Source organism: Pteropus medius, unplaced genomic scaffold (genome assembly GCF_902729225.1).
Source record: "Pteropus medius unplaced genomic scaffold, Ma_sr-lr_union100, whole genome shotgun sequence".
Classification (NCBI taxonomy): Eukaryota; Metazoa; Chordata; class Mammalia; order Chiroptera; family Pteropodidae; genus Pteropus; species Pteropus medius.
In genome coordinates, this window is record NW_024351546.1 from 594,680 (window position 1) to 621,213 (window position 26,534).

General features: G+C 41.6%; 1 protein-coding gene across 25 annotated transcripts in view; it reads right to left on the minus strand.

Moving 5' to 3' along the window:
• SLC41A3 (solute carrier family 41 member 3) overlaps window positions 1-16,443 on the minus strand; it is a 99,229-nt gene extending 82,786 nt beyond the window's left edge. For 2 of the 25 annotated variants that reach the window (XM_039843581.1, XM_039843571.1), the window contains exon 1: window positions 16,046-16,102. In XM_039843581.1, coding sequence (XP_039699515.1) covers window positions 16,046-16,087 — 42 coding nt within the window. In that variant the 5' untranslated portion in view covers window positions 16,088-16,102. Of the gene's footprint in view, window positions 1-612; window positions 900-12,102; window positions 12,217-14,736; window positions 14,952-15,493; window positions 15,572-15,952; window positions 16,103-16,126; window positions 16,149-16,232 lie in introns of those variants that run through there. The other 23 variants (XM_039843556.1, XM_039843557.1, XM_039843554.1 and 20 more) reach the window with 23 other exon arrangements.
• Window positions 16,444-26,534: the final 10,091 nt, after the last annotated feature.

Consider the following 26,534-nt stretch of genomic DNA (forward strand, 5'->3'; position numbering starts at 1 on the left):
TAGCTAACTCTAGTTCTTCACTCTATGGGATTTGGTAAGGTATAAATCAGGGCCCCTGCCTCCCCCTCAAAGAGTGATGACAATATAAGTCAGGTTGGCTGAACAGAGAATGCCATCCCTCAGGGAATGATAATTGGAATAGGAGTGGACATTTGACATCAGAGTTAATTTTTTGAAACTAGTCTGGATATTGACAAAGAGACCACTTTCTCTCTCTCTCTTTTTAAAGCATACATACAAAGGATAGACTGCCAAAGGCTACTCTCCCCCAGCTCTAGGTTTAGAATCTTGCCTGAAGATGAAACAGAGCTAAGAAATAGAGAAAGAGCCAGCATCTTGGTATTATTTAAGCACCTGGATTATGCCAGGCCTGAAATTCAACTCCTTAGACAATTCAATTATATACGCTAATAAATTATTTTAAAGCTTAACTTAGGTTAAATTTAGTCTCTGACATCAGTGGCTAAAAGAACCTCACGTGACTTACAGAAAAGTTGTATTTGAGAATAGAAGGCCTTGCCTCGTATTCCTCAAGCCGAATCCACAGTGCAGCTGTCTGCTCTCCAGGTCAACAGTAGACAGTGCCCCCACCACCACTGAGTTCCCCCTTACCTGGAAGTAGTTCAAAAGTATGCCAGCCCAGGACAGTCCCAGGCCTGCAAACATGAAGGGCACTGTCACCTGAAGGCCAATGGACAAGGTGGTCTCCCTGCTGAGCTCGGTCCCCAGTGGTTTAGAAGCCACCTTTTGGCTTTCCGGGACACATAGAAGTCCATCTCCTGAGACTGTAGGGAGTCTTCCTGTGCTAAGGGTGTGTGGCAGCACTAGCTCCTCTGGTCTCCTCTGTCGGGTCTCTGTCCCATCCATGTGAACACAGCTAAGCCCCTGGTAGCCTTAACCTGGGAGACACAAAGCAACAGGGGTTGTAGGGCAGAATTCCTGACCCCAATGGGGCCAACACCCTGCAAGTCTTCAGGCCCTTCTGTCCACCAGAGGTTCGCATCATTCTCACTAATCCACAGCCTTTAACTTGGTGCCTGCTCTACATGGCTTCCTGCAACCCTAATTTACAAAAATTTTTATTTAATATGCACATGTTTGAGGAAAAAAACAAACATACAGAAAAGAGCATTAAAATATATGAATTGGAACCAGCAAAACTGGTGGTGCAAGTGCAAGGACCCCTGAAAATTCTCTCCTTCACAAAAGCAACAGGAAAACTGGCAAAAATTGTCAGAATCAACTTTTTCAGAATTCTGGAAATTAATCAAAGACTTAGAGCAACATAGGTAGTATTTACTCAAGAAAAAATGCTGAATCTCAGTAAGAACAACAACATTGTAATGTCCAGAATGTTTTAACTTGCCTTAGTCCCATCCCCTGCTCTCTGGCTCTGCAGCAGACTTAATTAAAAACCAACAGCCTGAAGAGAAAAGAATGGGCTAGAGCACTTTTAAAGCCTCACTCTCAAAGAAATGTCATTATCTGGCCTATCAGGTGGTTCACTGATGCCACTTGCAGACTGTATTTCACCTGACCTGTAGTTCACTTAGTATAAAATGGCTTTTCCCTGAGGGATATTTGTTGAAAAAAATTATAGGCACTTTGTGGCTCCCTGAAGCAGTGAATAATAGTTGGGGTAAATAATACACTATCCAAAATCCTAAAAAGAAAAGCCGGGGAATGAAATGCCTATATGGGTTTTAAAAAGTTCCTACACTTTTCTGGGAATTTAGAAGGCCACCCATATTGAACTAGGAATATGCTAAGGAATTGCTTGAGAAGGTCCTAAGCTTTTACCCCTGGATGATTTGGAGTCTCTGCACAAACAGAAAGTGAAGGCTAAGGCAGAGTTGTAAGTAACTGACTAAATGTTAAAGGTATGTCCCCATAAGCACACAGAGCCCCTTGGCAAAGACTGGGAGACTTACTGGTTCCAGGCATAGCATCCAAGAAAATCTCTAACCAATCATTACCTGACCACTAAGCATGGTTCCAGGCATAGCATCCAAGAAAATCTCTAACCAATCATTATCTGACCACACCTTCTCCAAAGGAAATACCAAACAGTATAAGAGACCACATACAATAAAGAATATAGACTAAAGGATATGTTCAGAAAAGTCACTAAACAAAAAATTACTATAACAAGCAGCAATAAAAAGAAACCCTAAGAGGGGAGAATCTGATTTCCAGAGTTGTCACATTAAATAATTTTAAATGTCCGGTTTTCAATTAAAAAAAAAAAAAAAAAGACATGCAAAAAAACATGAAAGTATGGCCCATACACAGGAGGAAAAAGCAATTAATAATAATTATCCCTGAGGAAACCCAAACATTGGACTAGGTAGGCAAAAACTCTAAATCAGCTATTCTAAATGTTTAAAGAATTTAAGAAACCACGTTTAAAGAACTAGATGAAAGTATGAAAATAAACTCTAACCAAATTGGGAATATCAATGAAGAAATAAAAAATATTTTTAAAAGAGTCAAATAGAAATTCTGGAGTTGTAAAATATAATAGGTAAAATGTAAAACTCCCTAGAGGAGCTCAACAGTTGATCTGAACAGAGAAAATAAAGAATCGTTGAGCTTAACAATAAGTCAACAGATTATCCATTCTAAAGAACAAAAAGAAAATAGAAAAGGAAAATGAAGATGTCCTCGGAGACCTGTAGGACACCATCAAGCACAGCAACAGATACATAATGAGAGTCTCAGAAAAGGAGAGAGTAAAGAGGTCTAAAAGAATATTTGAAAACATAATGGGCAAAAGCTTCTCAAATGTGATTTAAAAAATTTCCATATTTGAGCTCGACAAATTTCAAGTAGGATAAATTTAAAGAGATCCGCACCAAGATACAGCATTGTCAAACTGTCAAAAGTCAAATACAAAGAGAATCTTGAAAGCAGGGAGAAGCAACTCATACACAAGAGATCTTCTATAAGATTAACAGTTCTTTTCTCATTAGAAACCGTGGAAGCCAGAAGGGTGTGGGATGACAGTTTCAAAGTGCTGAAAGAATAAAACTTTCAGCTAAGAGTTCTATAAGCATCATAAGTATCCTTCAAAAAATGAAGGAGAAATTAAGAGATACTCAGATAAACAGAAACTGAGAGAAGTTGTCACTAACACACCTTCTCCAAAGGAAATACCAAAGGACATCTTTCAGGCTGAAATGAAGGGACCTAAACAGTAGTTCAAATTCACAAAAAGAAATAAAGAACAATATAAAGGTAACCATGTAGGCAAATGTAAGAAACAGTATAAATGCATTTTGGGGGGTTAGTAACTTTTTTCTCTTATCTGAGTTAAAGACAACTGCATAACATAGTAATTATCAGTAAGTGTTGATAGGCACACAATCTATAAAAACTGCAATTTGTATGACAATAAAAGCACAAAGAGAAAGTGTACAGAGCTATACAGGAACAAAGTTTTATATACTAGTGAAATTAAATTGCTATTAATTTGTATTAGAATGTTAATGTTACAATTAGCTAAGGTGCTAATTGTAAACCTCAGGGCAACCACTAAGAACATAACTAAAATATATATGTATATTTTTAAATGACACGAGAACAAATATGATACACTAGAAAATATCCATCTAATTCAAAGAAGGCAGTAATGGAAGTTAGAACAGAAAAAAACGCAAAAGACATAGGAAATGAATGGCAAAATGGGAGATAAAAATCCTAATCAGTAATTACATTAAATAAAAATGGCTAGGTTGAGGAGACAGGAAAAAATGGCACAGATAGAGTCTTTGTTCATCCCTCTTGCAACCACATCAAAGTTGTGACAGAAAAACAGAGCAAATGGCAAGAAAAGTCATCAGAGATCTAGACAAACAGAAGCACTACAACTAGAGAGAGAAATAATTAATTACCTTGCAATGGTAAAAGGTGGGAGGAGGCAAAAACGCAAGTCTGCCCGGTCCTAAGCGGCTGAGTGGGACAGAGGCTGCAGATACCTCTTAAAGGGGCCATGTCTGTGAATGGTCTTTCACGGTGATGGACCTGCTCATTCTGAGCACCAGTGATGGGTTGGCTGCACAGGGGGCAACAGGGACTTATAGGAGAACACTGAGTTGTTGGAGTGAGGGCCAGAAGCGAGGCTCTCTCCCAGATAGAAGTGCCCGTGGTATCCATTGTTCCTCTGTTGAGCCTTCCCCCACACCCCGTGTTTGGACACAGCGCCACCATAGCTGAGGCATCACCAATCTGGATAACAGAGGTCTTTCCGACCAGAGGATTCCTTGAAACTCCGCCTACCCCAACTTGAGGCCCCACCCAAGCCACATCCAGTTGAGTCCTCGGAGAGTCCAGTGTTCCTTGCTGAGTAGCACCAAGACTCACACTGGTGGCATCTGGCTTCGGTTTCTGATGTGGCCTTCCGCGGGAACTATAGGACAGCATCTTTGGATTGCTTACTGAATCTTAACAGGTAGCCCTGGAGGGGCACAGGCTGGGGCTAAATTTGGCCTGCAGCTAAACCCCTCTCAGGACTGTGCCACTGGACACCTAACATACAAAGCCACGCTAATAAGACCGGGAGATTTAGAAGCTTTGCTTAGTATATAAAAACAGACACAGAAAAGCAGCCAAAATAGGGAGACAAAGAAGCAGAAACCACATAAGAGAACAGAACAGAGATCCTGGAATAATGGAGTCTAGCAATCCAACAGATACAGAGTTTAAAACGCTGGTTATAAAGATGCTCAGTGAACTTATGGGAAGTGTAGATGAATTCAGTGAGAACTTTAACAAAGAGATAAAAAAACATAAAAATGGAGATGGAAATTCTAAAAGGGAATCAGTCAGAAATGAAGAATACATTATCTGAGATGAAGAGTGTATTAGACGGAATAAACAGAGTGGATAAAGAAGAGGATAGAACAGCTGATACAGAGAATGGGGAAGCCAAGGACACTCAATCAGAACGGCAAGAAAAAAGAAGCCAAAACTATAACACTAATTTAAGGAGCCTCTGAGACACTACTAAATGTAAAAACATCCATGTCATAGGGGTACTTGAAGGAAAACAAGATGTTGAAGAGCTATTTGAAGAAATAATGATAGAAAACTGCCTTCGCCTGGTGAAGGAAGTAGACATACAACCCCAGGAAACTATCATAGAGTCCCAAGAAAGAGGAACCCAAAGAGGCCTACACCAAGATACACCATAATTAAAATGCCAAAGGTTAAAGACAAAGAGAGAATCTTAAAAGCAGCAAGAGAAAAGCAGTTAGTTACCTACAAGGGAGAACCCATAAGCCTGGCAGCTGATTTCTCAAAAGAAACTACACGGGATAGAAGGGCTTGACACAAAATATTCAACATGATGAAAATCCAGGAACTACAACCAAGAATACTTTATCTGTTAAAGCTATCATTTAGAGTCAAAGGACAGATAAAGAGCTTCCCAGACAAAAATAAGCTAAAGGAATTTATCAATACCAAGCCAGTATTACAGAAATTGTTGAGGGACTTCTTTAAGAAGAAAAAACATGTATCAAAACATGAATAAAGAATGGTAATAACTACATTCCTATCAACAAGTACTTCAAATGGAAAAGAATTAAGTGCTTCAAATAAAAAATAGAGTGGCTGAATGGATAAGAAAACAAGACCCCTACATATGCTGCCTACGAGAGATTCACTTCAGATTAAAAGACACACACAGACTAAAAGTAAGGGGATGAAAAAAGATATTGCCTTGATCGACCTAGAAGGTATTGTACTGAATAAAATGAGTGAGGTAGAGAAAGACAAGTATCACATGATTTCACGTACATGTGAAATCTAAAGGACAAAATAAACATCAACAACAACAAAAGCAGAAATAAAGTCACAGATACGGAGAATATTTTGAGGGCTACTACATGGGAGGGACGTTGCGGGGGGTGGTGAACAAAAGCAAAGGGATCAAGAAGTACAAATGGATAGTTGCATAATAGACATGGAGAGGTAGAGTGTAGCACAGGGAAGATGGTTAATAATGTTGTATTAAAATGTAAGGGGAAAAGGGATACTAAATTTAGTGGAGTGATCTCTTTGTGAGTTATGTGAATCTCTGATCACTATGCTGTACAATGGAAATTGGTATATTATTGTATGCCAATTGTAATTGAAAAAAAACCTCATTGAATTGTACAATGTAAATATGAGCAACTAATAGTCTATTATATTTCAATAAAGGAGGAAAAAAACAAAAATAAGTTTTAAAACAAGCAAAAAATGGATAGGTTAAAAGTAAAAGGATTTTAAAAGACATATCATGAAAATAGTACCCAAAGAGAGTTGGAGTGCCTTACTAATACAAGGCAAAATAGACATTAAGACAAAACTGTCACTATAGACAAAGAAGGACATTTGATAATGATAAAAAGTTCAATCTATCAAGAAGACATGACAATTATAAGTATATATACAGCTAACAACCACGAAACACATGAAGCCAAACCTGGCAAAACTGAAGGTAGAAAAATACAATTCAACAACAATAGCTGGAGACTTCAATACTCCACTTCCAATAATCAATAGAACAACTAGACAGAAGATCAGCAAGAAAACAGATGACTTGAACATTATAGGCCAATTAGATAAAAAATACATCTATAGGAACACTCTACCCAACAAGAGCAGAATATACATTCTTATAAATGCACATGAAACATTCTCCAGGACATGCCATATCAGGCAAAAAACAAGTCTCAAATTTAAAAGGTTTGAAATCATATAAAATGTGTTCTCCACAATGGAATGAAATGAGAAAGAAATAACAAGAGAAAATTTGGGAAATTCACAAATATTTCAGACAACACACTCTTAAATAACTAATGGTCCAAGGAAGAAATCAGAAAAGAAACTGGAAAATTATTTGTGTAAATGAAAATTTAAATACAACATACCCAAACTTATAGAATCTGTGAACTCAGTGCTTAGAAACAAATTTATAGCTATAAATGCCGATATTAAAAAAGAAGAGGTCAAGTTAATTTTTCACCTTAAGAAACATGGGAAAGAAAAGCAAAGCAAAGTACATGCCACCCTCCCCCTCGCAAAAAAAATAGTAGAGGGCAGGAAGTAATAAAGACTAGAGTGGTGATAAATAAAAAGTGAAAAAATAAAATAAAATAAAGAAAATCAACAAAACCTACAGTTAGCCCTTTGGAAAGATTGACAAATTTGACAAACCTTTACCTAGACTGATGAAGAAAAAAAGAGAGAAGATTGAAATACTTAAGAGGGTACATTACTTCCAAATTTACAACTATAAAAATAATTATGAAGGAATACTATGAATAACTGTATACCAACAGATTAGAAAACCTAGAATGAAATGGACAAATTCTTAGAAATACACAAAAACTAACTCAAGAAGAAATTTAAAATTTTAATAGACCTATAATAATAAAAATATTGAATTAGTAATAAAAAATATTCTCAAAGAAAAGTGCAAGAGCTGATGGCTTCACTGGTGAAGTATATCAAATGTTTAAAGAATTAAAACTAGTACATCATAAACTCTTTCTCCAAAAACTAGATGAGGAGGAAATACTTCCCAACTTGTTCTACAAGGCAAGTATTACCCCAATACCAAAATCAGACGAAGAAAACCCAAGAACACTACAGACCAATATGTCTTATGAATATACACACACAAAAAAAATCAACAAAATATTAGCAATATGAATTCAACGACATATTAAAAAGCTTACACAACATGACCTAATGGGACTTATCCCAGGAATGCAAAGTTGGTTCAATAAACAAAAATCAATAGAATAATAGGTGAGAAAATATGATCAGCTCGATAGACTCAGAAAAGATATTTGGCAATATCTCACACTCTTTCATGATAAAAACACTAAAAACAATAGAAATAAAAGTAAATTATCTCAAGCTGACAAAGGCATCTATGAGAAAACCAGTTAACATACTTAATGGTGAAAGGTTAACAGTATTCCCTCTAAGATTAGAAACGAGACAAAAATGCCTGCCATTGCCACTTCTATTAAACATTATAATTAAAGTTCTAGCAAGTACAGTTAGGTAATAAAATGAAATAAAAGGCATCTGAATTAGGAAGGAAGAAATAAAACTATATTTACAGATGATGTGATCTTGTACATAGAAAATCCTAAGAAATACATATACACACAGCACACAGACACACACACACACACAAGTATTGTAGTAAATAAGTTCAGCAAGTTTAGAATATAAGATCAATACAAAAAATAAGTTTTATTTCTATATACTAGCAATAAACAAATGAAAAATTAAACTAAGAACACAACTGCATCTGAAATAGCATCAAAGAGAACAAAATACTTAAGAATAAATTTCACAAAAGAAGTGTAAAACGTTTACCCTGAAAACTAAAAATTATTGTTGAAGGAAAAATTTAAAAACCTCATAAAAAGAAAGATATTCTGTGTTCATGGACTGGAAGACTTAATATTGTTAATATCACAATACTCCTCAAATTGCTGTCAATATTCCAGCAACTTTTTTTGGAAAAAGTGACAAGCTGATCCTAAAAGTCAAATGGAAATGCAAGAGACCCAGAATCCAAAGCAAAAAAAAAAAACAGAACAAAGTTAGAGGACACACACTTCAAGATTTCAAAACTTAACTATGAAGCTATAGTAATCAAAACAGTATGGTATTGGCATAAGAACAGATATATAGATCCATGAAATAGAATTAAGAGTCCATAAATAATCTCATGCATCTATAGTTAACTGATTTTCAACAAGATGCAAAGACCATTCAATGGGAAAAAAATAGTATCTTCAACAAATACTGCTGAGGTAACTAGATATCTACATGCAAAAGAATAAGAGATTTGGATTCCTACCTCAAACCATATGTAAAAACTCAGAAAGGGTCAAAGACCTAAACCTAAGAGCTAAAACTATACAACTCTTAGGAAAAAATATAGATATAAATTTATAGATGTAAATATAAAAAATATAGATATAGATATAGATATAAATATTAAAAATATAGATATAAATCCAAATATAGTTTGGATTTGGGTTATGGTTTCTTACATATGATATCTAAAATACAAACAACCAAAGAAAAATTAGGTAAATTGGACTTCATCTAAACTTAAGTTCTGTATTTCGAAGGACATTATCAAGAAAGTGAAAAGACGACCCACAGAATGAGAGACATCATTTGCCAATCACATATCTGATAAGGAACTAGAATACATAAATAACATTTACAGCTCAATAATAAACCCAGGTTAAAAACTGGCAAAGTATTTGAATAGACATGTCTCCAAAAAAATACAATAGCCAATAAGCACATTAAAAGATGCTCAACATCTTTTGTTGTTAGGAAAATGCAAAACAAAACTGCATTAAGATACCACTTAGCATAATGTTTTCAAGGTTCATCCATGTTGTTGCATGAATCAGTACTTCATTCCTTTTAATGGCCAAATAATATTCCATTGTATGGACTGACATTTTGTTTACCCATTCATTAGGTGATAAACATTTGGGTTGTTCCTACTTTTTGGCCATTATAAATAATACTGCTATGAATATTCACATGCGAGTCTTTTCGTGAATGTGTTTTCTATTCTAATGAATTATACATTTTAAAGGGATATTTTATGGTATAGGATTTATATCTCAATACTATGAGTGAAGCCCTAAACAATATAGTAACGTTTTATTTACTTTGCAATTTAGTTCAATAAAATCACACTCTTTACATATCTGGTTTCTGTCACTTGACATTAAGTCTGTGAGATTCAGCCATGTTGCTGAACCCATTTTTATCTCATTGCTATATAGAATGCAAATGTATAACTATATGACAATCTACTCATCTATTCTACTCTTGAAGGATGATCACAATTTACTTTTCTTTCCAAAAGAAAAATAACTTTATTGATTTTTATTACAAATGTAATGTATTCATAAAAATATAATTTAGACAATACAAAAAGGTATACATAAGAAAGTTTCAATCACTGACAATTTTACTGTTCCAAAATAACTAATGCTAAGTCTAGTGTATATCCTTCCAATGTACACACACGCGCATGCACGAGCTCACACACGTTCTCACACACACTATATTTATATATTTTTAAAATCAGTGTTCTAGATCCTGTTTTTTTTTTTTAAATTTAATAAAATGTGTATATCTTTCCACCACTATTTTCAGTATGTCATTTTTTGCCTTCTCTTGTCATCTTTGACAACTGATCTCAGTTTCAGGCAAGGAATGAGGTGGTGGGCTTACTCTTCCCAATTGCTGGTAAAACTTTTTCCAGAGGATTTATAGATTCAGGAAAAGCAGAGGGAAGAACTCAGCAGGGACATATAGCTATGTGTTTTTACTTGTAGCAGCATATAGCAGAGTGTCACCAGTGGCCCCCTCTCCTCCTTCCCATTGGCAAAGATAGTACACTGTTGAGTAGCAAGTTTATTAAGTCAGCAGAGGAGATGCTGGGCCAGTGAGGACTGAGTGAGGAAACAGTGAGTAAAAGGGCACGGGAGAAGCCTCACATCTTCAGGGGGCACCTTAGAAGGTATAAATGGTTCCTGCCTACCAGCCTACAGAACCTGGGCCGAGCAGGCTTCGCTTGACTTAAACAGGCAGTAAAACATGGAAACAAAGACAGACTTATTCTAACATGACTCCCACCTTCCGAAAGCATTTGCAACAGCTAACACTAGGGACAGGAAATGTATGCCCCTCTATCTGCTCCTTTGGCCACACCTGTCTCCACCACTGGCCAGAGGAGCTGTCCTCACCTGGCTGGCCAAGGCCCAGGTCATTTGTCAGGGCCTAATGGCAGGAACCCAGTAGGCTTCTTGTGCTGACTCTCTAAGCCTGATCCCATGGGGGTGGACTAACCACTTTCTTTAAATTCCTGTCGCATTCTCTGTAGCAATGCTGGTAAACTGAGTCAGGACCATGTGAGAGGCCTGGCCACAGTGGCAAGAGCATAGAGAGGAGGAAGGCTCCAGTTCTGCCACCAAAGGGAGCAGCATAAGAGCAGTCAACAGGGTCTCTGGTGCCCATTCTGCTTCCCTATGTGGCTCCCTTGAAACCACGGAGAGGAAGAAAGCTTAGTAGAACAGTGTTAAGTATATAGACAGTGCCATATACTTAATCTCTTTAAAAAAATAATAGACACCACTACAATGAGGCATGTGACACTCCTTTAGTCCTCACAAGACCCCAGGAAGATCTGACCATTACTGCTTCTGTTACCCAGCAGAGGAAACAGGAGGTAAAAACTCAGCTGGGCCAGCCTCAACCCCTGTGCTTGGAGCCCTCCTCAGTTTCTCCTCCTACCTCTGTGGAATCATCAGATGGGAATAGAAACTTTGCTCTAGGATTTGCCTCAAAAATAATCTCCCTTGACCTCAAGCTACCCTCTAGTTCTTACCCCATTCTCTCTTCCCCTTCAGGATACGATTACAAAGACATGTCCTGCACCCGTCTCTATGTCTCACCTCACCCTCTGTGTGCAAGCACCCCTTCTGCTCCTCCCAGCACAAAATGCCCCTGCCAAGGCCAGCGGTCCCCTGCACAATGCCAAACAACCCTTAGACCTCAGAGTGTCCAATGTCTTGGCCAAACTCACTGTGGCATGAGACACCCAACAACTTGAGACTTGCCCACCATGGCTTTCCTAAGTCTTTTTCCTGTAGCTGTGCCCCACACCTCCTCCTACATAGGACTGTAGCCCCTGCTCCTTTTCGTCCCTCTTGATAAAGTCCTGACCACCCAGACGATGCTGCCAATCATCAAGAACAATGCTCTGTTCGTATTTCTGAAAGTAACTGCACTGGGGCAGCTAAGGCTAGCTGAACTTTGACCAAGATCTTCCTGCTAACACCCACAAAACATTCCACCCTCCTTCCTCAAGTCAGAACAATCTTTTGGAGTCTTCTTGTGCCTAGTATTCTACAATAAAGACTATGTTAATGTGCTCTGGCTGATTTTCTTTCTTGTGTGACTCCTTGAGACTTGTTCTTCCAGCTTAGGGTTGCCAGATTTAGCAAATAAAATGTGACACACTTATGCTGAAAAGTGATTCAGACTACCTACCAAGCTAAGAGGCATCTCAAATATGGCAAGTCTAATGTAGAACTCCTGATTTCCCAATTCTGTCTCTCTGAGCCTCTTCCTTCTTGTAAAAGGCACCATTATCCACTCAGCTGGTCAACGCAGGAGAAAGGTCTTGGTGTAGAGGAGAAATAAAGACATAATCCTTTGGATTTTATATATGTGTATACTGTTTGGACTTATCTCTGATGAATATGCACTACTAAAAAAATAAACAACTTTTTTTTAGAGCAGTTTTGGGTTCACAGAAAAATTGAGGGGAAGATAGAGATTTTTCATATACCTTCTGCCTCCACACATGTGCAACCTCCTCTATTATCAACATCCTACCCAGCAGTGGTACATTTGTTACAATAGGAGAACCTACACTGACACATCTGCGGCAGGTGGACAGTGAAAGCAGAGGGCAGGAGGTAAGGGCAGGGCAGCAAGCAGGGCCTTATCAGCCAAGCAAAGAGTTTGTTTCTTTTTCAGGGTGAAGTGAAAGAATTGGACAGGATGATGATGTAATAATGGTTACGTTTTCCCCACTAAAAAGGATCAGGTCCAGGAGTGATCCCAGATGACCCCCGTGGTAAGAGTCCAGAAACCCTAGGAAGATGGACCCTGGTATATGCAAAAGTAATAGTGAAATTACATACAGCCTAGAAAAACAACACTGAGAAGAAATAAGAGTGATCATAAATATAAATAATGAATATAGACATTTATATCCATGATACTGGATTTTTTTCTAACCAGTTTTAGTGTAAGTGAACTGATTAATTTTGAATCCATTATAATATATTGTGCATATTGAAAATATTACAGGAATTTGATATATTATATTTGTGCCTTTAAGTGTTCAGAAGATTTTGATTAAATAGACATACATGATTAATGTTTAAATGTATGCAGAATTTGTTAAATGTCTAAGTTGTGATTTATTAACTATGAAAAAAATTGGTGTGTGATCATTTTGAAGAATGCAGGCTCTTGGATACCTTTTAAAATGTTGACTGTTCAACAAGTATATTGAAATAATGAATTAGGTGTTAACAAAGTCAGTTAGGGATAAGGCCTCTCTGTATAGGTACTTAGACATCCAGGCCTATGGACAGCAGCAAAAAGAGGGTATCCAGGTGTCCAGCTTTTTCTAGGCTTCCTTCATTGGCCAGACAGGCCTGAGCAGCAGTGAAGTGGTCAGTCAAAAGGATTTTTGACCCTTAAACAGGGGTTTGAACCTCTAAAGGTTCAGGGAGGGAAGGTCTCTACTGCCCCCCACCAAAAAAAAATCCTGAAAGCAAAAACCAGAGAGAAAAAAATGATTAATTCGACTCCATCAAAGTTTAAATACTCTGTGGGACAAAAAATTGTCTCTAAACAAAATTAAGAGCCAAGCAAAGGTCTAGGGAAAATGTCTGGAAACAACAGAAGAGACAAAGAAACAGTGTGCTCTCCTCCCCTCCCCCACCCGCAAAATAAATAAAAGACTTCAACACAGCCCTGAGGGACAGAAAAAAAAAAAATAGAGAAACAGGTGAGAGTATAAACAACAAGTGCTCAGCAGAAGGAGAAAGACAAGTATCTAGTCAGTACAGATAAGACTAGAGGTTGGGAAAATGATTTAAACCCAGCAGCAGGAGGCCCTGCCTCACTATCAGATGGCCCAAAGGCCCAGGAAGAGAGAAGAGACCCCATACTGAATGGAGGGGAGGTGGGGAGGGGAGGGGACTGGGTCCACCTCTATGAAAGACAACTTGGCAATGACCGTTCAGTACCCACATGTCCTCACACCCCCAAAGCACAACCGTGGTGACTCACTGACACAGGCACACAAGAACAGCCCAAGAGTGCTGACAGCAGCTGTGCTGGGAACCTGACAGCATAGCCAATGCTGTGCTCTGTGCTGTCCCCGACAGGGAACGGCATTGTGTGGCTGTGCAGGCAGTGCAGCGGCGCTATAGGCACAACACAGAAACAGCTCCTGGAGAAACCACTGTTACATGAGGAAAGCAAGCTGAGGAATATGGCGTCTAAAAACGTCCCACACTGTCCTGTCCTGTGGTCTATCTTCATTAGGCATGTGCGTGGGTACACAGGGAACGGTCTGGCCAGGGGTGACTTCAGGAGGGAGGAGAGTCACCTAGGATAGAGGCCCCACCTCGGTCAGCACCCTGTGGTCATTTCTACCTGCTCTATACCCCCAACAGAGTGAGGACACCGTGGTCCACCAGCAGAGACCTCACATCCCCGTGGATGGTGGTCAAAGGCCCTCAGCTTCATTGGGAATATTGGAGTGTTTCATAAAGAGAATGTGCTGAAATGTCACTTGGGTCAATAAAAATAAGTACAGATGGACAAATCAGGTCCTGAAGGACTGGCTTGCTAGTAAGGGAGGTTCCTGTTGCGAGAGTGGGCTGTGGAGGAGAGTGGATTGTGGATGCAGAAAAACCCCTCCTTTAGCCCATAGGGAGGGGATGAGGCTGGGAGGAGGTTGCAGAGACTCCAAGGCAGAGATCCTACCCAAGCTTCCCTCCAGGACACACACAAGGGTCAAGGTGCTACAGGATAGCCACCCCCCCGCCCCCTACAAAGTACCACCCAGCCAAGATGTCGCTAATGCGGTATGAAAACCCTGCATAGGCTGTACTGCTTGGAGCTCTCCTTCTTAGGGTGCAGGTCTTGAGAGGAATCAGGCTGAGGACCAGGGTCCATCAGGGCTGCCCAGATGAGTCTGTGAGGTCGATACTGTTCTTCCAGGTGCCTCACAAGAAGTCTGTTCAATCAGACAGAGGAGGACACTGACACTGTGTCACCCAGTGAGGTGGGGATCCAGTTTTGGACCCCAGGCCTCTGGGAAGCCCAGTGCTAACGCATCAGGTCCTTAACACCTCATACAAACTAGTGGGAGGCAGAACCATTCCTGACCTTTCCGGGGTAAGAGGTGGAGGAGGTGGGCTAGGATACTGTGAGACCTCAACCCTCTGGGCTTCACAAGTGGCTTGGTTCAGTGGGAGCACTCTCGACTCTCCCCTTCCTAGATGTGTGTCTTTAGAAAAGTTAAATGTCTGTATCTCCACTGCCTCATCTGTTAAAGGGGGATAACAGGATCTACTTCAATGGTTTGTGATGGATAATGCATTTGCATTACAGGATATCTGGCTGATCCCATCCCCACTTCAAACCCATCAAAGCTGTTTTAGATCAGTGGTTCTTAAACTACTGCAACATCAGAATCACCTGGAGCAGCAGTCCCCAAACTTTTTGACATCAGGGACCCGTGTTCCTAAGAGAATCTAATGCCTGATGACCTGAGGTGAATCTGAGGCCGGGGATGCTAACGCTGGGGAGCAAATACAGATGAAGCTTTGCTTGCCTGCCCGCTACTCACCTTATGCTGTGGCCGGGTTCCTAATAGGCGACAGAGGGGTACCAGTCCGCAGCCCTAGGGATTTGGGGACTCCCTGACCTAAAGGACCGTTTAAAGACAAGCATTGCTGGAGCCACCTGGGTAGTTTCTGATTACCTGGGGTGGGGGGCTGGAGAATTTGCATAGGGAGCAGGACATGCTATATGTAGGGTGTGGAGGAGCGAGCCTCAGCGCAACCTCTAGAAGAGGATCTGGCCCACCCCCATGCTCTGGGTCCCCTCTCCAGCACCCCAGAACCCCCAAAACCGAAGGCACTGCCCCCGCTCTAGGCCTTCGGTGTCCCCTTACCAGGTACCCCATCCACCGGCCCCTACACCCCCTACCTCCTGTAGCCCCCGCCCCAGGCCCCCCTATCTGGTTTTTCCCAGGCTGCAGCCACCGCCGCCGCCCTTCCTTTCCTCTCCCCCATCCCCGTTTTACCTCATCCTTCGCTATGTCCTGGCTCTAGGACCCTATCGGGCGCTACCCTCGCCCGCGCTTCCCATCCATCCGACCCCCGCTTCCCTGGTTTACCACATCTTCCACGCTCCGCATGCTTCCCGGGTATGCCGCCATCCGGGATACCCTGCGGCCTGCCCCACCCCCGACATTTACTCAATCTTCCGCGCAACGCCCGCCTTGGGATCCCTTTGGACACCATTCTCCACGAACCTCCGGCCTAGGGCACCCCGCCCCCCGTCTAGCGCAGGGCCTCGCTTACCGGAATCCCTGCCTGGCGGTGGCGTTCAGAGGGCCGGCCCAAGAGGCGGAGGCCGCGCTCAGCCCGGGGGAGGGTTCACAGAGGAAACGTCAAAGACCAAGTCGTCCCCCAGCCGAACCCTCCCGGCGCCATTCTCGGCCTGTGGGGCGGGGACCTGAGACCTGGGGGTGTAGGCGGGCGGAGAGCGCCGGAAGGCTGGGCCGCGGAGACTCCGCCCTCAGGACCTTAGCTCTGAGTCTTTGCGGTGGGGTCAAATGTCAGTCCCAAGCTGGGATCATCATCCTAGCTGTGACTCTAAACGACAGTATCCTGAGCATGCCAAGTTCCTCCCATCCTTTCTTGCAGTGAATGCTCCCAGCGATTTTTGGGTGGAGCTTCTCTCTGAGGCCGGTTTACAAAGAAGGAATCCCAGTCTCTGGCTGAGAAAGCACCTAGGAGAAAAAGGAGAATGAGGATTTCTTTAAGGCAGGGGTGCCCCGCCCCACCACCACCCTCACCTGTCAGTGCCCTGTTAGGAACCCGGCTGCACAGCAGGAGGTGAGCAGATGCGGGTAAATCAGCAAAGCTTCATCTGTATTTGCAGCTGCTCCCCAGCGCTAGCCATCACTGCTTCAGCTCCACCTCAGATCATCAGGCATTAGATTCTCATAGGAGCTCTGGTACCTGGTGCCAAAAAGGTTGAGGACCGCTGCTTTAAAGGCTGTGTGAAGACCAGTCAGTCCCAAGGCACAGATGCCTGGCCTGCAGCCATCAAGTCTCCAGGATTAGTGTTTTGTTGTGGTGGTTAACTTTTTAATTATGGAAATGTTCAGACATATAAAAGTCAGACAGTAAAATGGCCCCACACCCGTGGGCCATCTACAGTTATGTTTGCATCTTGCTTTTTTTTTTTTTTTTTTAATCCTTCCATGTTCCTCCCCACACATATATTTTTTTTTTCCTGGAGTAGTTTTAAAGTAGCAGTCCCCAATGTTTTTGGCACTAGGGACCAGAGCTTCTATGAGAATCTAATGTCTGATGATCTGAGGTGGAGCTGAGGTGGTGATGCTAGCGCTGGGGAGTGGCTGCAAATACAGATGAAGGTTCACTTGCTTGCACACCACTTGCCTCCTGCTGTGCGGCCCATTTCCTAACAGGCCATGGACCAGCACCTGTCCGTGGCCCAGGGGTTGGGGATCCCTGTTTTAAAGAATCTCAACAGACATATTTCATCTTTAAATATATGAGTATGTTTACTTAATTGGTAGGGTCCGATTTTTCAAACATCCCTATAATGCCAGTTTCATACCTAACAAAGTTAACGATAACTAGTCCAGTTCAATTTTCCCTAATTGACTCAAAAATATCTTTTGACTGCTGGCCTGTTCTAACCAATATCTAAAGAGGGATGATAGATTTTGGAGGAAGGGGGACTCAGGCAAAGTTCACCTGCAGGGTTTTACCAGATGCCTGCTCATGCTCACAGAGCCAGACCATTACTCCCACCAGAGGGAAGTCTGAGGGGTAGAAATGTCAGGTGCAGATATAGGTCAGATATTTAACAAGACTTAGTAAAATATTGCATTATATTATCTCAACAAAAGACAGACAACTTTGCATTTTAAACACAAGAGGTTCCCCAGTTTCGCAGACATGCACGCATGAATACCTTATCCATTTTTTTTTTTTTAAACAAATGTGCAGCTTTCTTGACCTATAACTGGTTTTGGTTCTGCCTGCACATGTCCTCAGGCACCCGGGCTTCAGGAGGCCAGTCATTTTCTGGCTCCTCCTGCCCTCTCCATGGAACAAGGGGTCATGACCATTGGTAGCCAGTATTCCTGCCCTAAACTTTCTACACCATGCTCCAGCTACCTGGGACCTGGGAATTTCCAATGGCCCTAAGCCTATTTATAGGATGTGTACCCAGATCGGTGCTTCGGAGAATGAACAGGTTGGTGGACATGGGCTGTCTCTTCCCACAGGGCCACATTGGAACTCCAAGAAGTCCCAGAATTCCGCATTTAAATCTGAGCTTCCAAGATGCTTTGGAAGTACATTTGTCAAGGCCAGAAAATAGAATAAACTCTCTTTACAGTGATAAAATTTATGACAGTCCTTAACCTGAACAGAAGTGGAGAGTTGCTGTGGGAGGAGCTATCACACCCTATGTCATCATGAGAGTACAACAAGAACTTTTTGTTTACAACAGAGCTCTATTTTTATAATAGCTTCTTCCTTTATCTTTCTCTTCCTCTCTGTTATGTACTTCCTCCATCTTTGTCTGGTTTGGTGTGTGCGTGTAACTTACCATGTCTTCACATACTGGATTCTATCTTTTTTTTTTTCCCTGAATAAATCCTTTTTGGTGACAGAATACCTAGTAGACTTTCTTTTTTAGTTGACTATAGCTTCTTGGTTTTAATTATAATTTTTATGATTTAAACATTTGCTTTGTGGGCACCCATTTGGATTCTTGCCCTGGGTTCTGTAATTTTGAGTTGGGCCTGTCTTGTTTCAATATAATTATGGATACAAGAAACATTTTATTTTCTTCTTAACTCTAATGCAAGACAAATAAATGGCAACTAGTGGTTGACCTCTCTTGACCTGAAAAATAAAACAGTCAATTATTTACCAACAAAAATGGGTTTATGCAGGAAGAGCAGAGAGAATTGTAACTCAGAACAAGTAAACTATAGCAAAAAACATAGGTAAGTACAACAAACAAAGGAGAGGAATGGTATCTTATGGAGATAAAGGAGGAAGTTGGCAGTGGTTGTTTTGAATGAAAGCCATTGGAGGAAAGCTAGAGTTCAGGATGATGACTGCTTCTCATTGGCTGAGTTGTTGGGGTAGTCAATTTCTTATAAGAGATGCAATGTACATCTTTTCCTCTTGGGGCCGGTAATTGATGATTCTTTCCTGTTGAGGATTTCTTAAGTCGACAATCCTTCCTGTAATTGATCTCAAGTGATATTGAGATTTCCCATTATTAATTTTCATACCTCACTGGTAGAGAAAATACAGGGAGAACATAGTACTCTCGCCAAGAGGACATATGCAGCTAAGCTCCAAAGGATGGTTGCCATGCCAGGACATAAGACCCATTCCTTGGGATCTTGGTAAATGGCAGGCAATATGCACCCGTTCTTGCAAACTGGCTAGTGCCCCAGTCACTTCCCCTCACCCACAGGCATTTATAAGTGCCCAGAGTGCTGGATCAGGAGTCCAGAGGCCTGGCTGGATTCTAAGCAGTGAGTAGCTTTTGCAAAGAGTTACTATGCCCAAACTGTAACTTTTAGATGAAAATTTAAGATATGTAGACACAAAAGACATTTGTTAATGATAAAGTTCTAATGTTATGGACCAAATTGTGCACCCCCCACCCCCCACTCCCCCGCAATTTGTATGTGGAAGCCGTAATCCTTGGAGATGGGGACTATAAGGAGGCAATAAAAATTAAATTAGGTTTTAAGGGTGGGGTACTGACCTAATATGACTGGTGTCTTGACAAGAAGAAGAAATGATGTAAAAGAGCTCTCTTTCCCTCTCCCTCTCTGTGCCAACAGAGAAGAGGCCCTCTGAGGACCAGTGAGAAGGTGGCCATCTACAAGCCAGGAAGAGAAGACTCACCAGAAACCAAGCCTGCTGGCACATTGATCTTGGATTTCTAGCCCCTGTGAGAAAATACATTTCTGTTGTTTAAGCCACCCAGGGATTGGCCACTACCTTTGCGCATAGTGGCTCAGAGCTGCCAGGAAGAAAGATAGTATTACCACTAAGAATCCAGCAGTTTGCAAAACCGTGAGCATGAACAAAATGTTCTTGCTTATTAGGTTAATTCAGAATATAGCCCCTCCACATACTCAGAAGACTGTTGGCTGCCTGGCCAGCAGCCAAGGAAAGCAGTACACAAAGAACTTTCCAGCAATGCCTGTTCTCAAGGATGTTTTCTGTTGCTCCTATGGATGTTATCTGCTCCTGTAACCAAGCAGCACATCTTACTCCCATCTGCTTGAGAAGACGGCTGCTCTCCCCATGAGATTACCCCTTCCTCTTCTTGTGTGTATAAAAACATTGTTTTGTTGGGGTGCCCTTTCCTGCAGCTCCAACCAGCCTCTGCTGAAGCTTCCCTGCCCCATGAGTAATAAATGGCATGTCACACCCCTCTGGTCCTCCCTGGTGGTTTTTCTGGAATATCCCACGTGCAGATACCTGGCCTGGAGCTCCTGCATTATAATTGGCGTAGTCGGCAAGGTATTCCAGAAAGTACCTGGTTGAGTTAACCTCCAGTATGAACATGTCTGGCAGGAGTCCATCAAGGGCACTCCCAAGTCTAGGGGTGGGGGGTGCAGGTGAGGGGGATTCCAGGGTAGGCCTCTAGTTCCATATTGTTCGAGGTAGCAAGCCTTTTAGATTCTTAGGCCCTGCCAACGGAATAGGGGGATACCCCCAGCATGCCCACAGGCCTCTTACAAATTGTATGGAAAGTAGAGGAATTTTGTTCTTTTAGAAGAAGGAGCTGCAGGCAATAGCGGCCGCAGTGGGCTGGCCCCTTCTTCAGGCACTACATAATAATTAGCTATATTCAAAGAACATTGTAGCAGATGCTCTAAAGATCCTAGCAAATTTACTAATGAATTTGAACAAACTTACTATGATTTATAACTTAACTTGGCAACATTAAAGGTCTTATGAGATTTTTCTAACTCTATGTAATTTTCAAGGTCTCATAGATGGCCTGAAATATAAACGCAGCCGATACTACTTGAGACGGAGATTATTAGAGAAAAAACTAACAACAACAACAAAAAAAACGGGGCACTTTTAAAAGCAAGTAGTCAGTCTCAGCAAGCTGCACCCTACTCCTGCCTTTTTCCAGTTTATGTAAAACTGCCAAGGACAAATAAAATACTTCCAGAAGTTACAAAATATATTCACAGATTTGCCAATCTAAAGATGTTAATTATTTACTTTCTAACTGCCATTAGACATTAAGGTCTCTGAGAGTTGAAACATTTGTATTATAATAGAGAGGGAAATGGATTTGTTTAGTAACAGAAAGTATAAGGTACAGAGATTTATTTTAAAAGAGATTAAAGAAAGTTTATCCTAAAATTAGTTGTTTCTAAATAAATACAAAGGCAAACTGAAGGGATAAAGAAAGTTGCAGGTCTGTGAAGAGAAATCTTAAAAGAGGAAACTATATATAGTTAAGCTAATGCAACATTACAGTTAGGTTCTTTCTACTAAGTAAGACAATGTTTCTTAGGCTACTGGTCTGCTACTAATACTATGAAAAAGTTTTCTGAGTAAAAAACAAAGATTCTGTGCTTTATTACAATAATTTTCTGTGCTTTATATTGTCTTAACCAGTTACCACCATTATAGGCACGTTAAGTATAGAATTAGGAATTTACCATTTTGTTCTAGATTAAGCTAATACATGTTTCCCCACAGACATTCACCCAGACAGTCAAGATCAGTTTTCCTTTACCTAGGAAGGGCAACAATAGACCTTTGCTGTCCTACCCATAAGGTCTCTCCATAACCCCACTATCTGCCGCAGTTTCGTAGCCAAGGATTTAACTAGCTGGGCTAAAACTGCCACCATACAAATACACCAGTATATTGATAATATCATACTAATCTCTAACTCTCTTTCAGACTTACAGCAGGCTGCCCCAGCCTTGGTGACATACCTGCAGGAAAAGGGATATGCCATCAACAAAAACAAGTTACAAAGTCCTAGCTTGTCTGTCAAATTCTTAGGAGTAGTCTTGTCAGGTAAGACAAAGGTGATACCTATGGTGATAGTAGATAAAATTCAGACTTTCCCCCAACCCACCACAGTTAGACAACTATAGGAGTTCTTAGGCCTCCTAGAATATTAGAGGGTTTTCATCTCACACCTAGCACAATTACTATGTGCCTCCTTTAGCCTCTTGTTCACAAGGGGGCCACCTAGGATTAACGGGAAAAACAACAGATGGCCTTTATGGCCACCAAACAAGCGGCAAGGATAGTACAAACAGTAGGTGTCATTGATCATGCATGCCTGTGTGAATTAGATATACATATCACCCTGGATGGCTATGCCTGGGGGCTCTGGCAATGGCAGGGATGGACATGTGCCTCCACTAGCTTTTAGTCTCGACTCTGGAAGGGCGCAGGAGGATGGTTTAGCCCCATTGAGCAACAAGTCAATGCAGTGTACCACACTCTCCTGGCCACCAAAGCATTAACCAGACTCATTGATGTGGGAGTAATAACCACCTACACTGTTATGGGGTGGGTTCATAACATGGCCACAAGGCCCAAAAGTTCAGTGGCCCAATACTCCACCTTGGCAGAGTGGAGTACATACTTACTACAACCTACTAAGCTCTCTACCAGCCCATTAATTAATGAACTACAACAGGTTTTAGAACCAATAATCTACTGAGCTCTAGCCACCTTTAAACTTGTTCCAGACATACCAGAATCCACCATCCAAGAAAGGAAACCCTCTATCCTGGAAGACAGTATACTGATGGCCCCTGTAAGGGTCAACCACCTACATAGTGAGCCATTACTTACCAGCCTGTAACAGACAGCATATAGATAGATGAAGGGACTGGACGCAGCAGCCAACAAGCCAAACTATGTACTGTTTAGCTTGTGATAGTTAATAAAATGGGTCCCCTAACCATCTGCACTAATAATAGGGCTATCTACCGTACGTAGGCTGACTCTTGTAGCTACCCCAGAAGCAGGTAGATCATCAGCAAGTGACACAGTGGCCCCTTTGGAGTGAGACATATAGCAAGACATTTACCACCTTAGCCAACACAAAATTATCACATTGTATCATGTATATGGACACCAACCTTTATGGTACCTGGGCAACACAGCTAGCCTGCATACAGTAGCTGGAGGAAGCACCTATGGAAGACACAACCACCTAGTTACACAAGAAGATAAAGTATGCAGGCCAACGGACCACGGACTTGACCACATACCCTAGCGCAGGCCAACAAAACAACCTACTCTTACCGGCCCCCCAGGACTAATTCCCAGGAAAAACAACCCTACACTGGCCTCGGTCAGCACAGATAGGACCCCAGTAGTACTTCCCAGTATCCCCTTAGGGAGAGGATCTAGAGAAAGATTTAACTTTACAACCGAAGTCACCACCTCTTGGTCCCTATGTCTTATTTAGCATGCCTTGGGTCCATGCCAGACTGGGCTCAGTATCCCCATCCAGGACAGACCCCTGTCACTGTTACTCTCTTAACCCAGGACTGGATGGTAGCATGTGTCCTCCTGGATGGAAAAGGGCAGGACTTTATCTTCCTAGTACCTGTTAAACATGTGTCATGTCATCCTTAGTCTTGTTGCAGGCAACACATTTCTGCAATGGGCCAGCACGATGGCAGCAGTGAGCAATTGCTTAGTATGTTAGATCTACAGAGAATTTCCAACAACATTAGCTGGTCTCCCCTAGAAGATACACTTGGCTAATGCCTCCACCTGGAATAGCTATGCAAGTGGATGAGCACAGAGACAACTTTCAACACCATCCAATAACGTATATATGCCTTGGTTCAAGAGCAGCTCAATTGCTCCTGACCCTAGATAAACTACTCTACCTAGGATAGTTTAGGATGACTGATGGCCCTCCAAATAGAGGTCCACCAGCCTGCCCCCTTGTATTAAAAGGCAGAATAAAATGTGAAATTCTATGTAGCACTCCATAAGATAGTTGCCAAAAACCTTCTGTCAGAACACCACTGTACAACCGCTAATAACAAGTAGGGTATCATCCTTATTCGAGAATCCATTAATATCCTAGCTAATCACACTGCCACAGCTTTAAATTCTACCTGACAAGCCATCTCCCTCCTCAATAACCAAGTATCTCAGACAAGGAAGGTAGTACTTCAAAACTGCATAGCATTAGACATATAGCTACCCAAAGTGATATTTGTACAATTATTCATATAGAATATTATATGTACATTCCTAACAACTCTCATAATATTACCCAAACCCTTGCTGCTCTGACCAGAGAGGCTTTTCATATTATAGCACTTAGAGTGGAACCCCTCACCACCTAGTTGTTGTCCCTATGCTTGTAGGGCCGTTATCTGGTAACAGGACTACTTGGCTTATGTTTACTATTGTTAGCATTAGAGTATAGCCTTTATTGTATTTGTAGTATTTGGATACAATACACAAATACTCTAATCACCCAGAGACTCCCTGTATGGAAGAAATGACGCAAAGAATGTAAGATAGAGAAGCTATTTTGGGGTAGATTGTAGAGTTAATTCAGAATATAGCCCTTTCACACATTCAGAAGACTGCTGGCTGCCTAGCCAGCAACCAAGGAAAGCACTACCAAAGTTTTCAGCAGTGCCTGTTCCCAAGGATGTTTTCTGCTGTTCCCGTGGATGTTATCTGCTCCTGTAACCAAGCAGCACATCTTGCTCCCATCCGCTTGAGAAGATGGCTGCTCCCCCAATAAGATTACCCGTCTCTTTGCTTATGTACATAAAAACATTACTTGCCTTTGGCTGGGTACCCTTCTCTGCAGCTCTGATCGGCCTTTGCTGAAGCTTCCCTGCCCCGTAAGTAATAAACAGCATACCACACTCCTCTAGTCTTTCCTAGTAGTTTTTCTAGAATATCCCAAGTTCAGATTCCTGGCCTAGAGCTCCTGTGTTACAATGCCGTAATGGAAATAGCACCTTGCATTTTCCTAGGACTTTCCAGTACATGTTCACATCTGCGATATCACAGAATCAATGTGATAAGTCTGAGGGGCAGGCCATTCCCATTTTCCAATGAGGAAACTGAGGCTTGCCCATCAGGGAGTGTCTGGCAGTGCCTAACTTAGAAGGTAAAGGATGCTCCTGCCCCTGTTAGTAAACCTCGCTACAGCAGACCTGGAGATTTTCACCACCCTCAAATTGTTTAACAGCCAGGGATTGATTTGCTGTCTTTGTTAAGGTACATGTATAAAGGCTTAAAATATCTGCATAGGGGCATGGACTCTGGGTTGGCCTCAGAGAAGCTGCTGGGTCTCCCTCAGGAGCAACTGGTCCAGTATCTAGGACCTAAGGCCACAGAAAGGAGCAGCCTTGCCAAGGACAGTTAGTATACACGCAGCTGCTGCTGCCCAAGTGCTTCCAGGACCTTTGGGGATAGGACTGCTCCCAGGGCGGCCGGGAAGACACCTCAGGGTCCAGACCTGATGGTCCTGAGGTGACTGAGCCTGCTGATAAAAATAGTCATGCAGGTTTTGCTGACTTTACTTTGTAGAGAAGCTGGCAAAAGAGAAGGGATTTGGGGTCAACTACTCACCAGGCATGAGAGTGTCGACCTAAGAAATGTCCAAACCTGTAGAGAATTGTAATGAGTTTATTTAAGACAAACTGACAATAATTGCCGGGAAGCAAAATCTCAGGGGATTAAGAAAATGCTCCAAGAAGGTAGTTTTGCAACTTATTTTATACATTGAAATAAAAGGAGGTGTAAAGAGGGGTAGATAAAGGGGTGGGAGAAAGCAAAGCTGGGAAATCTCTGGGATTGAATAAAAAGTAAAATGGAGGAGATACATACTTCTTTTATATTGAAGGGTACAGGAGAGTTAATAATTAACATTTATAGCACATAGAGATGGTATGTGGGGGACAGGATAACAATGGGTGGTTCTGTGGTCTTACGCTCTGGTACATTGGGTTGTGCCCTGAGGGGTCTGACAGTACAAGGATATGTTATCTTAGATGCAAAAAGACAACACGCGGGCTCACTTACAGTAAAGATTGACCTTTGTCAAGAAAGCAAACGACCCAGGATGTGACTACCCTCCATGACCTGCTTTTAGTTAGGAATTTTTATGTTCAGACCATTCTATGTGATTACTTTCAGTCTCTGGGTTTGTAGGGCCCACCATTCTGGCCTCCCCTGAGCTTGTCAGATTTAGTGCATGGCCTCTTTTTTTGTCCATAAGAGCCTAATGAAAACTTGAGATTGGATAAAAAGTAAATAAAGTCTCCTTACTTGTAACATTCAGGTCATTCCCTCCCCAGGGCTTCCAAAGGCACAAGAGGCCTGGGCCACTTCTATGCTTGGAGGTTGGCAGTATGTTAAAAAGATGAAGACTTGCCAACATGGGCTTACAAAACTTGTGGCACATTTTAAATGCCAACATATGTGATATTATGATTTGTAATAAGAAATATATATTTAGTCTTCATTCACTGTTTCTGTCACAGAACTGCTAAAACTTGGAATTTCCTATAATGAGAGTGATAAAAATATCTTTTATTATGT